The following is a 15,991-nucleotide window of genomic DNA, read 5'->3' on the forward strand; positions in this document are numbered from 1 at the left end:
TTGATTTATTTTCCGTAGATTTTTAATTAATGTGTGAAGATTTACAGACAATGCTGTATACCACGTAATTCGTTTGATTGAAACGCTTTCCTACATTTTAAAAAGTAATTAGACTTAGTCATTTTGCAGTATTTTGTAAATATGACGATACATACGCTTTGCATACCACACAATAATTGCGCTGAGGAATTTTGAATATTTTCCCCCTCAGCATAAGTGGACTATATATTTATCGGAGCGTGCAGGAGGAGGCAGATGTAGCGGTTTATACTGGGTTTGAGCGGCGCTGTAGCGCCCCCGTGTGGTCTGAAGCGGCGCCTTTGTTTGGCCTCGATCACGTGGGCGTGACAGTCGGAGCTGTAGGAGAGCCGCAGACAGGCGCTGCGAAGCGGCAGCAGCCAGCCAGCCCTCCCTCCCTTCGCCAGCACCGACAGCCTACCTTTGCAAGCGACGGACGGCCATGGCGGGGCATCGCTGACGGAGAGCCGCATCGACCCCCCCTCTTTCCTCCTTGCGACCCTTCGGTTCCGTTGTCCCTCGTTTGTCCGGCGCAGCTCAGCTGTGCGGAGTAGAGGAGGAGGCGGGGGAGGCGACGTTGAAAGACTGGGCTAAAAAAAAAGACAGGAAAGAAATACACACACATACAATACAATCATCTGAAAAATAGCATGGCGGATCGTGATACGCTGCATCTTCCTCTGGAGGTCCGAGCGAGGCTGGCGGAGCTGGAGCTCGAGTTATCGGAAGGTAAGCCGCCTAAACATTGCTATGTGGCCGCTGTGCTGGACGACGGGTAGCTCTCCGTGCCTTAGCGCAGCTTTTGCATTTTCTCCGTCGTTAATATTCCCGATGGACCGGATCGCCAACATCCCCGGTTTTGCGTTGAGCCACCGAGATGTGTCCAGTTGGCATTTAACTAGGATACAGTGTGACGATCCCCCTCTCCTTTGCATGCAATGGCAGTCTCTCTTATACATTTAAGATGCCGAGTGACCTTGAGGTTGTGTTTTAAAGGCGATTTTGTCCGGATGCGCTCCCCCCATTCGTTTGGATTGTGATCTTATCGCTGCATAATGTTGCTAACGTGGGATCATACTCCGATCCGATTTAATATGGTGGACTGATGTTGATCGATAACGTGCACTGCTTGTAAACAGTGTGCCTAAGTGCCACGGTTGGCATCTGGATTAAGGACGACCCGAGGTCCATTTGTCACCAAGTCCCCCCTCCCCCCGTATTTTCAGAACCAAGTTGACGGCGCACCAAAGGCAGAGGGGCGATGTGGAGGAAACATCTGCAGTCTTCGGTCCGAGGTTGTTTCTCCACCGAAGCGTGAAATAAAAGCGTATAGTGCCGTGATATTTGGCAGACTACGTTTCTGGGTGAAAATGTCACCTGCTCTCCTGTGTGGGACTATAGATCTGGTGTGTTTTTACTGTTTTTCGTGTGCAGTGGGTGCTGGGGGGCTGGGCAAGGAGTTATTCGTGGTGTTTATATGTAGAACTCAACCATTTAAGGCAACAAAACTCCATCTCACCCCTAAGCAGCATAGAGCCGCCTGCCGTTGTGCAGCTACATAAACCCAGTTTTCCTATGACATGCTGCTCCGTTTTTGTATTTTTTTATTTGCGTTGGGGAAAAAGGTTGTTTGATGTCAAAATATCCCTGCTCATAGTATTAAGTCATAACAAAGACGAGGGCCAACCCTTTCGGACTTAGGCTGATGCAGTCTTACATTCATTTGTGGTTGGTCACCCTTGCCTTTGGCTAACACATCAGTGTATTTTGGTCTTGTTAAAATAAATTTGGATTCTAAACCTTACTTAGGCATTTGTTGAGTGAATGTCTGTTTAAGCAGTGCTTGCATCTCATTGGCACTTTTGGTGGACACGTGCATTTCTGATATTTAATTTTATGGATTTACATTTTCTGATTTTGTTGCCACTGCCATTGGACCCTTCAGGTTCGGTTGTGACTCTCATGTAAGTACAGCTTATTCTATCAGCCTAGCACCTGTCAGGGGAAAAGAGGGACAACCAAAAAAATGGAATTTATACCAAATTCTAGGGTTCACGGTTTCTTTTTAGTATTCAGCTCATGGAAATGGCTTGCTTTGCATCTATGCTGCAATAGGGCGTATGTCTATCCAGGTGTGACCTGCTACTTATGATCTTAGTGAGTTTGCCAGGTGTCCATTCAGAGTGGCTGGTGGTTGGGGTCACACTTGGTGGTGTGTCCGATGGTGGGTGGGGTCACACTTGGTGGTGTGTCCGATGGTGGGTGGGGTCACACTTGGTGGTGTGTCCGACGGGTGTCAGCAATCTAGTGTCACGTCAGTAGGACACAAGGGGAGCCTGTTAGCTTCTCAGAAATGAATATTCGCAGGGGTGCACCACAACTAAAGAATGGTATGTTGTCAAACATCTCCTTCAAAGTCAAGTGCTACAGGTCATATGGTCTGTTTCCAGTAACATTGCTGCTTTAGTATTATAGTTGACCAGAGAGACACTATATGTAACTTACACCGGCTCATTTGGACAGCTTTACATTTCACTGCAGTGATTTATGTGATGAATTTTTTAATATGCTTACAGCTCCCTGATCCTTTGGGACGTGAACTAGTATCCTGGATGTAGTGTTTGTTTTTGTGGTGGGCTGGTATTGGGAGGTGTTTTTGGCTTTGGGGATGATTTTAGATGTTGTTTCTGATAGGTTTGGGCGTTCAGTATTCTGGGAGTGTGTAGCCCCAGTATACCAGTTAAAGGATGTTTCAAGAGCAGAGTTAGCTGGGCAGTGTGTGAACAGGCGCAGCTCTTAATCTCAGCTGCCCCCCCAAGCAAAGCTCTCTAGTCCGTTCCTCCAGTTGTCTCCTGGTTATTCTGCTCGGACCTGTTTTCGGAGAGGAAGCTCTGCCCGTCGATGTGGTCCAGTGGCTGGAACTTCTCCCATTTGTCCTCCGTGAGAGGTTTCCATGGACTCTCATCTATCCCTGTTGGATAGATTTCTCCAGGCCCTGGCGTGTAGTTACGCCCCCGCTGAGAGAGTCCCACTTTCAGCCTGGGCTCCCTGTGGTGAAAGTACCTTAACACGTTAATTTTCTGGAAATCCTCAGTCTGACCAAGGAGAGGCCATCATACTCTGCTCTAACGGGGCTTCGGACTTAATTAATTAGGAGACTTGCCACAGGGGCTGGAGCACCTGACAGGGCCAGACTTTGGAACATTTCTGCACCTGAGAAGTTAAGATGTTTTGCTGGGTTTGGAGGACCCTAGTGAAACTGATATTTTGCTAACGGACTGCATGCAGGTCCAGAACACGGTGCATCGGTTCTTGTATCCCGTGACATTCAGTTTGCTGATCCTGTAGATCTGTGAGGGGAATCGAGGTGCCAGTTCAGCTCCCTGTTTGTTTTAATTAAGACTTGATGGAGCTGGCTGTGTGGGGCTGGTTCATTACCATTTCTTATTCTTAGCTGCCTTTTCAGCCTCGTTAACCTTAATTAGCTCTCTTCTTCGTGTCTGTGTGATGGTGGCCTGTAATCTGTAGGTGGAGTTTCTGTGATGCTGCTATTTTAAGGCCTGCTTCTGTCACCCATCCCATCAAACTTGCATTTCTACTGACGCTTCTTTACTGGTATCATCTCCAAAGTCATATCTCTGGTCCCAGTAGCCTCCTGGGTCTGTCTGGATCTGATGAGCCCCTTCCACTGTAGCACGGGGTCCCAGTCTTGACTGTTACCTTCTGTGTCCTACTCCACCAGCCCCGGCCATAAATGGAGTGCTTGGTCAGATCGCTGGGCTCCTTTCACTGCTGTATTCAGACTCCGTGTTCAGTGTTCCCGGGCCTGTCTCAGCGTGGGCCGCAAGCTCAGCAATGCTGGAGTCATGCGTTTTCTAAGTTTGGAATGATCCACAGCTGTATTATTGTGAGCAGAGAGGCCGACTGCATCATCAGCGTGGGCCGACTTGTGTGATGTGACACCATGGTCATGCTTGTTCAGCTGTAGTTTGATCACTGGGCAGAGCCAACCTGGGGCCGCAGCCTATTGCACCATCAACAAGGGCCCTGGCGTCTCTTTCAGGGCCGAGCTGGCGTCTGTGCACGTAGGCGCGGGCCATGACTCACCACTGTCCTCGGGAGCCATAAAAAGCATCCCTGTGTGTGGTGGCTGAAAGGCTTTTCGTTCTTCATCGTCTTCGCGATTGCCAGCTGTGTGACCATGCCTGGCGGACTATTACAGCTCGGGTCGTATTGATTTCAGTACAAGTTGTTAAGGGATCCCAAATGGACAGGCTACTCCATGTCCCGTTACCATCTATGCGACTGAAAGACGTTCTGGGGGCCCTATGCCTGTTAATAAGAGGCTGTACTCCTCCCCACTCTCTTCCCCGGTGACTAACACATTACTCAGCCCCAGCCGAGCTGCACTCTGTAATAAATGTTTAATGCCTTCATTGGATCCTCACAGAACACTTCATAGATAGCGTCCGGATTATTTTAAGAGCCCGGCTTGGTTTCGGGCTGCTGGGAGTGGTCCGAGCCGACTGGGGAGGGGGTGGGAGGGAGGAATTCTCTGCGATCCTGCACATGGAAATGAAGAGTCAGATGTGCATGGAGGCCTGGCAGCCATCTTGGTGGGGCTTGAATCAGCCCCTTTGTTCGGGTTTTCGCTGGGGCTGCCGCGGTTGCAGAGGCTGTTTCTTGGTCCTGGCCTGGGGGGTGGGGCAGGGCATCATTGGGGTTCAGCTCTGAAAGGAGAAAGGACAGACACACTTAAGGGTGGTGTCCATCAACTAAGGGTCACTGTGAACGATGTGTTGGGTCTTTGGGGCCTGAGGGCGGCGTAGCGCTTTGTCTTAACTCTCCTGCCTGAGTGCCTCTGGTCACCATTGCCTTTGGACTGGCGGTTGCCATGGTGATGCAGCCCCCCCTCAATTGTGTGGGGAGTGGAGGCGCTGCTTTGCAGGCGGGACATGGCTGAGCTATGTACATGAAAAGAGCAGCACCTCAAAAATTCATAGGTGCTCCTCCCCGTGACACTGTGTGAGACATCACTGCATGACACGTTGACCAGTTTGAACCATAACCTACTTCTTAACCTGGGTCTCAGGCTGTCTAAGGGCTGCGGATTCAAATTCTGCACAGGGCCAGCACACCCAGACCTCTAAGTGTGGTGTGTTTGATGCGTGTGTGAGTTATACCGCTGTACCCTACATTATGGCTAATTACATGATGTTACATGAGTTGAAACAAGACATAATAAACAAAATGTGTGGTCTGTGTTTTTAAGCTTCTCTCCTCGTGTAGAACTGAGTGAGGCAGGTGATGTACACCACTCAGCACATACAGCTCTTACATTCTCGTATGTTGTAGACCCCCCACCACCCATACGACTGTTACATTCTTTTCTATTGTAGACTCCCCTGGCCCACATACAGGGGTTACATTCTTTTCTATTGTAGACCCACATCACACATACAGCTGTTACATTCATTTCTGTTGTAGACTCCCGCCCCACCAAATACTCAGCTGTAAGACTGCTTCTTAATGCAGACCTCCCCCCGCCTCTGGCTGGTCTGCAGCATGTTGCATGGCAGATCAAGCCTCTATAGGAATTACTGAGAGAGTGCCCCCGGGGGCGGCATTGATTTTTTTTTTTCTGATGTGGCCCTCTAATGGTTTTCTGGCTGTACTTACACGTGACGTAAATCTCCCAGAGACATGGGAAGCACAAACTGCTCCCGTTGTAAAGCCCTGCCCCTTTTTGTTTGCTGTATGAGGTGTGCTTGTTTGCCATAGACTTACTTCATAGAACTGTGGACGCCCCCAGTTTTGTCCGTCTATCTCCACTTCCTGCCCCGGGGGATGTTGGGATTTTGAGTCTTTCCACTTGTTTAGTCTATCCTCAATTCCCCCCAGTAGCACATAGAGTCCTGGACTGAACACAATGTAGGTGAAGCTCCTTAGCGCAGAATGGTCAGATTTGCACGTGAGAAAAAAGGGCTTAACCTTCAGGTCCGCCTCACAGCATCAGAAACACCTACTGATTGGCTGATACTGTCGTCATGGGGATTCTTGCCTGGTTTGTTTGTTTTTCCATGTATCGTGCTACAGTGGAAAGCAGCTGCACTGGGAACTTTGTTGAGCCTCTGAATTTATGATGGAGAAAGGTGAACACTGGAAAGACATCAAACACTGATGTTACATTTCCAGATGGGTTTGAGCATAGCCAATGAATGTCAGAATGTACACTGCCTTAACTGGAGAATGAACTGTGTAGATCAAATCCCAGTGGAGAATACCAGTCACTTTTGGTTTATACAGTACAGTGTATGAACTCCATAGCACAGTATCCTTTAGAAGCTTGTGTTGCTTTCATGTGTTATGAAATGCAACATGATTCTGATTTATAATCTTGCCTTTGTATAAGAAATTGCTCAGATTTTTTATGGGTTATTTCATATACCTAAAGATCTATTGGCGTCATCAAAAACTAAATTTGGACCAAAACATTTCTTGCTCTCTATTTGTGTACTGTTAGAAATTCTTTGTACTGGCTGTGGCTGAGTGAGCATGAATCACCATGCATTTGTTGCACACAAACCAGTAAAACTCAAATCTCAAATCCTTAAACAGTATGTAGATGGATGGTGAAAATAATTGGTTGGTGACACCAAGCTAATATGTTCTTGACTGTGTCTAAATTCAGGGGCTGCATCTTTCTAAGGCTGCATTCAGAGACTGAGTGCTTTAAAGTGACGTGACAAGGCTGTCCCATTTCAAATGCTCCTTCAAATGAGGTCTAGGAATGCGTCCTTATTTTGCCGAGTTGCAAAGGATCCACCCATTGGATCCTTCGCAGCCAATATATCCCAAGATTCATTGCACGGACCTTCAAAGGATGCAGCTTACAAAGGCTACATAGACTGTGTCGTTGGAAGGACGCAGCCCCCAAATTCGAACACAGCCATAGTTGTAAGGCGCCGTCACTCTGCTTGCCATCTGTTCCATGTTGTATGTTTGGTGTGACCAGACAGCTGTTTTTCTGAATTCATCTTATTAGCTTTTTTTTATATAAAAATATAAAACCCAATAACCAAATTCTGTGGCCCCTTAAAACAGACTTGAATGTCTTTTAACTCCTGATTTAGCTTCAGAATTGTATGAAGAGTTACCGTTGCTTCATACCTGTGTGGGTGGACTGATTAAGAATACAATTCTGGTTCTTTTGTGGTGGTGACCCAAGCATTCCTGGGCCCTGAACGCACTGTTGGTGGTTCTCCACCCTCTGTCAAGGCTCAGCATCGACCTTTGTGGTTTAGGCCATGGTACCTTCTCTTCATCCATTCATTTTAATGTACAGCCACACCTGCTGAAAATTTGTTTTTCAACAAGACAATGGTCCTAAGTCCACATTGAGATTATGGAAGGAAAGATGTGGAGATGTGGATGACCTGGCCCACTCAATCCCCCCACCTAAACCCTATAGAGCTGATTTGGGAAGAGATGGATTGAAGAGTAAGTGGAAGGTAGCTAACTTGTGCCCAGAACTTGTGGAACTCCTTCGGATATGTTTGAGAGGCGTTCCAGATGGATACCTCTGGAAGCTGGTTGACACCACGGCACACAGCGCACAACAACGAAATGTGTTCTCTGCATTTAACCCATACAGTCAAAGTAAAACGTTTGTGAACCCATTGGAATTGTATGGAATGTGTAATTCTCATATAAAACATGGCTGTATCTCCATATAAGTCACAATAATGAACAAACACAGTCTCTTAAAACTAAAGAGACACATATTTTCAGAGAATTTTTGATCATATTGAATAATTCATTCAAACTGAAACTGAAGGTTGGAAAAAGTGAACCCTAAGCTAATCCTAAAAGCTCATTGCAGTCAGAATTTAGCAAACCTGGAGTCAATTTAATGAAAAGAGGTCAGAGGTGTGGGATAGAATTACTGTGATTGATGAAAAACACCCGAAAGGTTGAGTTTGAGCTTTTGACAAGGAGCATATCCAGATGGGAATCATGCCTCGCACAACAGAGCTACGATCAAGAATTGTTCATTTACATAAGGCTGGAAAGGGTTGCAAAGTCATCTCAGATATTTTACATATTCATCAGGCTACTGTTAGGCAAGTTTTCTATAAATGGTGATAATTTGGTATTGTGCCTACTTTGCCTAGAAGTGGGTGCCCTGCCAAGATGACCCCAAGAGCACAATGCAAAGCCATGAATAAGGTAATGAAGAACCCTAGAGCAGCTTTTCTCAAACTTATTTGTCCTGGGGACCAGTTATGTCAGACTTTGGGGCTGCAGGGCCCTGCATAAACGACAGCCCCTAACCGAACCACCCACCCCCCCGCGGATGCGTATCTGCATAGATAGATGGATAGATAGATGAATAGATATTATTACTATAGATAGGTAGTATTACTATTATTATTGTTGTTGTTGTTGTTATTATTACACCACTACCACTACTGTTATTATTACTATAAATATTAGTATTATTAGGGCTTATGCCTATGTAAAAACAATATTAAACATGACCTAACAGGAATGCTTTGGCTAAATTTGAGATTATTGCCAATTAAATATACAGATTAGGCTGTTATTGTTGTAATTATTATTATGTACCTATGCCTATATATAAGAAGTAAGAAACCTAGTTTTTTTCCCCACTTTTTTTGTTTAACTACACTTTTGAACACTGCTAAATGGTGCTGAACGTGCTAATTGACTTTTAACATAAATTAAATTACAGGTCTAGTCACCCACAGGGATTATTTGGCACCAAAAATTTAAAATCGACATTTTAATGTGATGGGTGTGCCTGCTTTCTCGCCTCTGACTGGTGGAAACGAGGGAGGCACGCTGACACTTGGAGCGTGTGTTCTGAGTTCAGCCTGTTTCTGCTCTCGCACAGATACGTGGAGTGGAAGGGCAAAATTGTTTTAACTGCCATCTCATTCAGCTGGAGATATTTCTCATAGCATGACAGCCAGAACTCGGACAGGGACAGCCGGCCGAATTTCGACTGTGACCAAGCATCGCATGACAGCGCCAAAAGTTTATCCTGGATTACAGGTGGCAGATCGATCATCTCTGGATTGGCGAACGGGTCTCGTACCCATTGCTTTTCCATGAGATGGGATTTTGAAGGGGAGTACGAATCGAAATGATGCATTGTTTCTGTAAGGTATTGTGCGATCACTGCGGGCTCCTCCCGCAGATCCACACCCTCATCAGCCAGAGATGACACAGTCGAACATGTCAAACACACCTCTGTTGTCTCTGTTGGTCCAGACCGAGAGCTTTTTGAAGGCCATGATTTTATCGTTGGCCTGAGAAATGTCACACGCTCACAAGTTCATCATGTTGAAATGGTCCAGGATGTCAGAGAGAGAGGCTGCCTTAATAATCCAGGACTGATCTTGCAGATGATCGGCAAGACTGGATTGTTTATTTGTCAAAAAGACCTCAATCTCACATCTTAACTCATATACTCTGCTTACCACTTTACCCCGCGACAGCCTACGAACCTCAGAGTGCAAAAGCAGATGGACATCATCTGTACCCATCTCCTCACGCAGAGCAGTAAATAGACGTGAATTTGTCGGGTTGGCTTTAATGAAGTTCACGATCCGGACCACTTGATTTAGAACTTCATGCTGTTCTGTGGACAAGTGTTTAGAGGCAAGCACCTCTCGATGGATAATGCAGTGCGTTGCCTGGACTGACGGAGAAACCTGCTTTCACCTGAGCTACAACTCCGTTGTGCCTACCGGTCATAGCCGCTGCCCCATCTGTACTGATACCGACACAACGACCCCACAGCAACCCACAAAATATTTCTCCAGTGGTTATGGTCCCTGCCAGTTCCTTACAGAACAAGAAATCCTCATGAAACCGGCCCTCATGAACATATCTGATGTACAGCAGAAGCATAGCTAGCTTAGAAATGTCAGCACTCTCGTCTAATTGAATGGCAAACCAGTCAGATACTTTTGCCCTCTCTATGATTTGCATTTCAATGTCTGCTGCCTTGTCGTCAATTCGGCGACAGACGGTGTCCTTTGACAGCGGGATCTCCTTTACCTTTGCTGCTACAATGGAAGGCAAAGCTAGCTTCTCCCCAATCATGAATGGCTCCTGACATTTGGCTATGTGATGGGACAGAATGTATGACGCCTTTGTAAGTTTTTCATTGTCTGTTAAATTACTTTTCAGCACTTTGTTTGGGTGGCCAATTCATCGCGTTTTCTTTTGAAGAAGTCATCTGATTTATCTTTTAGATGTGCATGTTTTGTTTCCAAATGCCGGCGTAATTTTGATGGTTTCATAGCCTCGTTACTTAGCATAGCTTGGCAGATGACACAGATTGGTTTCAGGGGGGAACTATCGCTAGAAATAAAATTTAATTTAATGTATGAAATGTTGTAATTTCGAGTAAATGGGCGATGCTTTTTTCCCTTTGGCTCATCCTGTAAATCGGCTTCATTTGATGGACGCTTCCGAAAGAAAGAATCCAGACCTGCTTGCTTTGAACATGCCATGATTTATTGACAGCTCTCGTAACGCGTGTGCGTCTGTGAAAAGTTTGGAGTGAATGAGGGCGGGAACGCTGAACATTCTAGAATGCTGAAACAAGGGACGGGCCGTGAAGTTGGGGGGGGGCGGGGAGGGATACGCTGTGACAACAGCGCTGAGATCAGACCTGATCTGACTGAATTTTGATTGGTGCAGAAGCGAGGCTCCGCGGACCAGCAGGAACCCTCTCACGGACCAGCACCAGTACGCGGTCCATAGTTTGAGAAACGCTGCCCTAGAGTGACAGTGAATAACAGGAAGTCAGTTGAACCGAGTAACATCTCTGTTCGTGATTCAACAATATGCAACATACTGAACAAGAAAGGAGTCCATGGCAGGACACCAAGGAGGAAGCCACTGCTGTCAAAAAGAACATTGCTGCATACCTGAAGTTTGCAATAGAGCAGTTGGACACTCCACAGTGATCCTGGGAAAATGTTTTCTGCAGTGATGAAACCGAAATTGAACTATTTGGGAGGAACAAGCAGAACTTCATTTGGCATAAAAAAGGCAGCTGCCTATCACCATCAAAACATTATCCCTACAGTAAAGTATGGTGAAGGGAACATCGTGATTTGGGCCTGCTTTGCTGTGTCAGGACCTGGACAGCTTGCCATCATTGAGGTGAAAATGAATTCCCAAGTTTATCAACAAATTATCCAAGATAATGTGAAGGTGTCTGTCCATCAACTGAAGCTCAGAAGAGGCTGGGTGATGGAACAGGACAATGACCCCAAACATCACAGCAACTCCACAGCACAATGGTTTCAGAAGAACAAAATCTTTGGAGTGGCATAGTCAGAGCCCCTATCTCAATCCTATTGAGATGCTGTGGAATGACTTGCAGAGAGCCATACACAGAAAACAACCAAAGAATATTGAAGAGTTAAAACCGTTCTGCAGGGAAGAATAGGCTAAAATTCCCCCTGCATGAGGTGCAGGTCTGACCTGCAGTTACAGGAAGCGGCTGGTTGAGGTCATTGCTACCAAAGGATGGTCAACCAGTTGTTAAATCCAAAGGTTCACTTACTTTTTCCACTTCCACTGTGAATGTGTTTGTATGTTAAAGACATGAAAGAGTAGATTTTTTTTGTGTATTATTGGCTTAAGCTCATTGTGTATATCAATACCTGTAACTTAGATGAAGATCAGATCACTTTTTATGACCAATTCATGCAGAAATGGAAATGGAGGAGGGCTGTGTATGCATAAACATGATTTGGGGCCAGGTTCATTTGGGACAGGATGCTGTTCACTCACATTAAGCACAAATTCAGATCCCCATTTCACTCAGCTATGTTTTGGACTATAGGAGAGCCATGCTGCATGCTGGGATGGGACGGCATCTTAGGCAAACATTCTGTGTACCTATGCTTGCTCTGGCGGTTTACTGCATACCTTTTCTTTACGTTTGGATACAAGCTTTTTTAAGCTTTTCAAAGAGATGGAGAGAGGAAAAGCGACAGAAAAAGGACTCTGCTGGGAGAAATGATACCCCAACGCCTAGCTACGGTACTCGGACAGACTAAAAACAATTAACATAGATCCATACGACTTACCAGCAGTAAAGTGGATTACGCACCTCAATGCACTACCTCTGCTCACATACCTGGACATTATAAATGACCTTGTATTTGGAATAAGTGCATACACTTTGTGTGAGTTTGAGTTATACATCTCTTGATATTCTGTGATTTATAACGCTGTCATACATATTTACATATGTTGAATTATACGAATATGACATACACACGCACACACACACTAGAAACAAATGTGAGTCCAAGTCTTTAATATTCTCGTATAAAAAGTTGCACTAGAGTGTCTTCATTGAAACCATCCAAAATAAAGTCCGTTTTACTCATGTGATGTGCCCTGGCAACATAAACAACATAAACCAGGTATTGATCGACAGAAACAGTCATCTTACCTTTTAAAACAGGGATGGGATACACATGATCTGGGAGCTGCAATTACATGACATCTTTGTTCAGCTTCTAACATTACGATTAGTGTTTATGGTCAACTGCACAGGCATACGACTGCTATCAGGGACAGGGTCACCGAAGTACACTCAGACAATTTAGTCTAAGAGAGTCACATTCTCATTTCATAGGGCAGAATCATACTGTTTGGAATTTTGAAAGACTGCAGTTTGTATTTGCTGCGTACAATACCAGTAACTTTCTCTTTGTGTGATGTCTTCTCGTCACCACCTCAACCTGCTTCCGTTCGTGTTTTTTCCTTGCAGGAAAGCCGAAAAAAAATGTATTCCATGTATTCCATTGTCCAGTTTTCTCCCTGAATGATAGTGTGACATACCGTTGCGGTTCCTGATGCAGCAGGTTTGACCTGCCATGGTGACGTTTTTCAGAATCACAACAAAAAACCAAAATATGATCCCTGACACAGCAATTGCTTTAAAACAAAGCGTATTAACAGATGTTACCCAAAATTCAATGTGGCGTGTGACGTCCATCACACAGATACTATAGAAAGAAACAGGGTGGAAATTGGAAGAAAACCAGTTTGAGCACTGGGAAAAGGTGTGGAGATGTAACAGTCTCACCCTGCAGACCACTGAGCCAGTCTGGCTTTGAATAGGTCACTTGGAAAGACCGTAATAACGGGCTGCCATGTTTAAGTTTCTTGGACATGAGTGTTTCCAAGACAATTTGGAACACTGTTTTCAGAAATATGAGCCATCCCTTCTGACCACATGCATGCAGGACATGGAATTCCATCCTCCAAACAGTAAATCCGAGCTTATTTACAGAACGTGTTTTCTCTGCAGTCCATGCTTTTGAACTGAGCTTTTATAACGCAGGTGTTCAGTTGTACACCGCGTTGTGGGGAAGTGAATGTCACCTTGTTCCCTGAACTGACAGTGGTGCTGGATGCGGGCCACCATGAAATGGACTGCTGCTTCTTCGTCTCGGTGGACTTGATTCTTAGTGTTTATTGTGTTGTTGAGGGCACTCCCTGTGGAGGCAGGGAAGCCCCCTGTTTTGGACAGAGAAGCATTACCAGCACGGGGCTTTTCTGGAGGACAGCTCATTGGGCAAGGGAACTGGGGTTTTCCCATTATAGTTGTTTACATTGCCTTCTGATATTGAATAAAGAAATTGACTGCATACTGCTGGCCACTGACCGGTGGTATTTTTGCCCTGAAGGTTGTCCTCTGGAAAATAACACAAATAAGCAGGAGGAATGTGACATATCTGATGGTGACCCTTGCTGTTGGTGCAGGAGCACCTCCTGGTGGACGTGGTGGATGAGTGGGCTGCTCTGTAGATGATTTGGAGGAGCCGTCCAGCGCATGCCTGGAACTTGAGGCCCCAAACCCTTTCCTGGGATTCATTTATCTCACTGTCATGATGTGGCACGTTGCCCTTATCGCTGGAGGCTGCCCCCCCCCCCCCCCCCGGTTTGCTGAAATGCTGGTCTGGCCTGGAGTTGGCACTGATCTTGGCCCAGAAAGAAAGGGGGAGCTAGATTTACAGTGATCCTGCCCTCTCCTCAGCCCACCATCAAGGGCTTTCTGGCCTTCTTTGACTGGCCTTACTTGACAAACAGGCTGTTTTGCTGCAGCTGAGAAAAGGTGGTCTGTGGAGGAAGGAATGAAACCTCTGAGCTCAAGTGCAGACACCAGGAAAGCTGATGTCATCATGGTGAACATGAGCCTGTGCTTCCCCCCTTCCACCCACTGAGGGGTTTTTGTGCTTCTACCCATCACAAGTGGAGCCGTGCCTCTTCTGTCTGAGCTGCTGTGGCTCCTCTCCTTCTACTGATTCACTGAGGAGGCCCTTGGTGTATCCTGATACCTAGTGTCAAGCTGCTCGCCTCGCCTCCTCCTCAGTTTTCAGGAGATCCGCGTGTGGAGAGAGGCAGCCTGCCTTAAATCCAGTAGGATCCCTCAGAGTGTTCTGGCAAAGGAAGAACAATCAGGCATGATCATCTGTGTTCAGGGTTCTGTGCATATATGACCCATGATCTGCCTCATTCCGGTTTCCCCTAGCTTGCTTGTACATGGAGGTGACAATGAAATGAACTTTTGCCCTTTGACCCTTGACTGGTGAGAGTCAGGTCAGCAGAGCTCCTGGGGACGGCTGTAAGAAGTGACCTTTCTACCAGTGTGGGTCTTGGTTTTATGTGTAGCTCCACAAGTAGAGCAGTGCACTAACGATGCAAAGGCTTGAACCCTATTTAGTCACTGAAATCCTCTCCATTGTATTCTTAGGTGTGATCTCGGTACTGCCCAGAAGGTAAACAAGCTGGGATGCAGGGATTACTAAACTCGTCATTATAGCTTGAGGCACAATGATGTCTTATTAAGATGCAGATCACAGAGGATGTACGAGTATGTGTGTTGATGCGTGCGTCCATGCGTGTATGTGTCACGTAATGACCTGGGGGCTATTTTTTCATATGGGGATTACTCGTCTAGCCGGATGTTGACGATTTGACATGATCCTGGATCTGTCAGTTATTCGAAACTCTTGCTGGATGTGTTGTCATAGCATCACATCCAAATCCTCAAACCTGCTCGGAGCAGGTTTGTTCTACGTAAACAAGGATTAGCTCACACACTGAACCAGTGTCCGTGCATGGAAATCCAATTTTTTATATAATATATATATATATATATATATATATATATATATATATATATATATATAAATTTTTTATGTTATGAATGGATCCCGCTAGACTAATCTACTACACAGCTGCGTTTGAAAAACTGACTTATCCCGGATGAGTTTCACCGGCATTAACTCATGAGGCACCTGATCTTAGATGATTTAAGCAACGTTTGGAAAATACCCCCCCCGTTCCTTTTCAGCTTGTGGGGACATTTTCCAGGTCCTCACAATATAGGTCTCAATGTTATAAAAATGGTGGTGCAGTGGTTAGCACCGTTGCCACACACCTTTGGGACCCGGGTTCGAGTCTCCGCCTGGGTCCTATGTGTGGAGTTTGCATGTTCTCCCCATGTTATCTTGGGGTTTCCTCCGCGTTCTCCGGTTTCCCCCCACAGTTCAATGACATGCTGAGGCTAATTGGAGTTGCTATACTGCCCATAGGTGTGCATGTGTGTGTGAATGGTGTGTGAGTGTGCCCTGCGATGGGCTGGCCCCCCATCCTGGGTTGTTTCCTGCCTCGTGCCCATTGCTTCCGGGATAGGCTCCGGACCCCCTGCGACTCAGTAGGATAAGCGGTTTGAAAAATGGATGGATGGATGTTATAAAAATCTGTGACTGCAATCAAAAAAACTAAAAAAGCTGAAAGTCTTGTATTTTGTTTGGTTACTTCTGGTTAAGGTTTGGGCTGGGTGGGGGGTTAAGGTTGTTATAGTCAGGATTAAGGTTATGCCCATAGAAATGAATGGAGA

At 45.9% G+C, this 15,991-nt stretch overlaps 1 protein-coding gene across 2 annotated transcripts in view; it reads left to right on the forward strand.

Annotated features, from left to right (window-relative positions):
• The first annotated feature begins 324 nt into the window (after positions 1-324).
• LOC125740868 (disco-interacting protein 2 homolog C-like) overlaps positions 325-15,991 on the forward strand; it is a 61,529-nt gene continuing 45,862 nt past the window's right edge. For both annotated transcript variants that reach the window (XM_049012648.1, XM_049012649.1), the window contains exon 1: positions 325-747. In XM_049012648.1, coding sequence (XP_048868605.1) covers positions 669-747 — 79 coding nt within the window. In that variant the 5' untranslated portion in view covers positions 325-668. The remainder of the gene's footprint in view (positions 748-15,991) is intronic.

The sequence above is a fragment of the Brienomyrus brachyistius genome, chromosome 4 (genome assembly GCF_023856365.1).
Source record: "Brienomyrus brachyistius isolate T26 chromosome 4, BBRACH_0.4, whole genome shotgun sequence".
Taxonomy (NCBI): Eukaryota; Metazoa; Chordata; class Actinopteri; order Osteoglossiformes; family Mormyridae; genus Brienomyrus; species Brienomyrus brachyistius.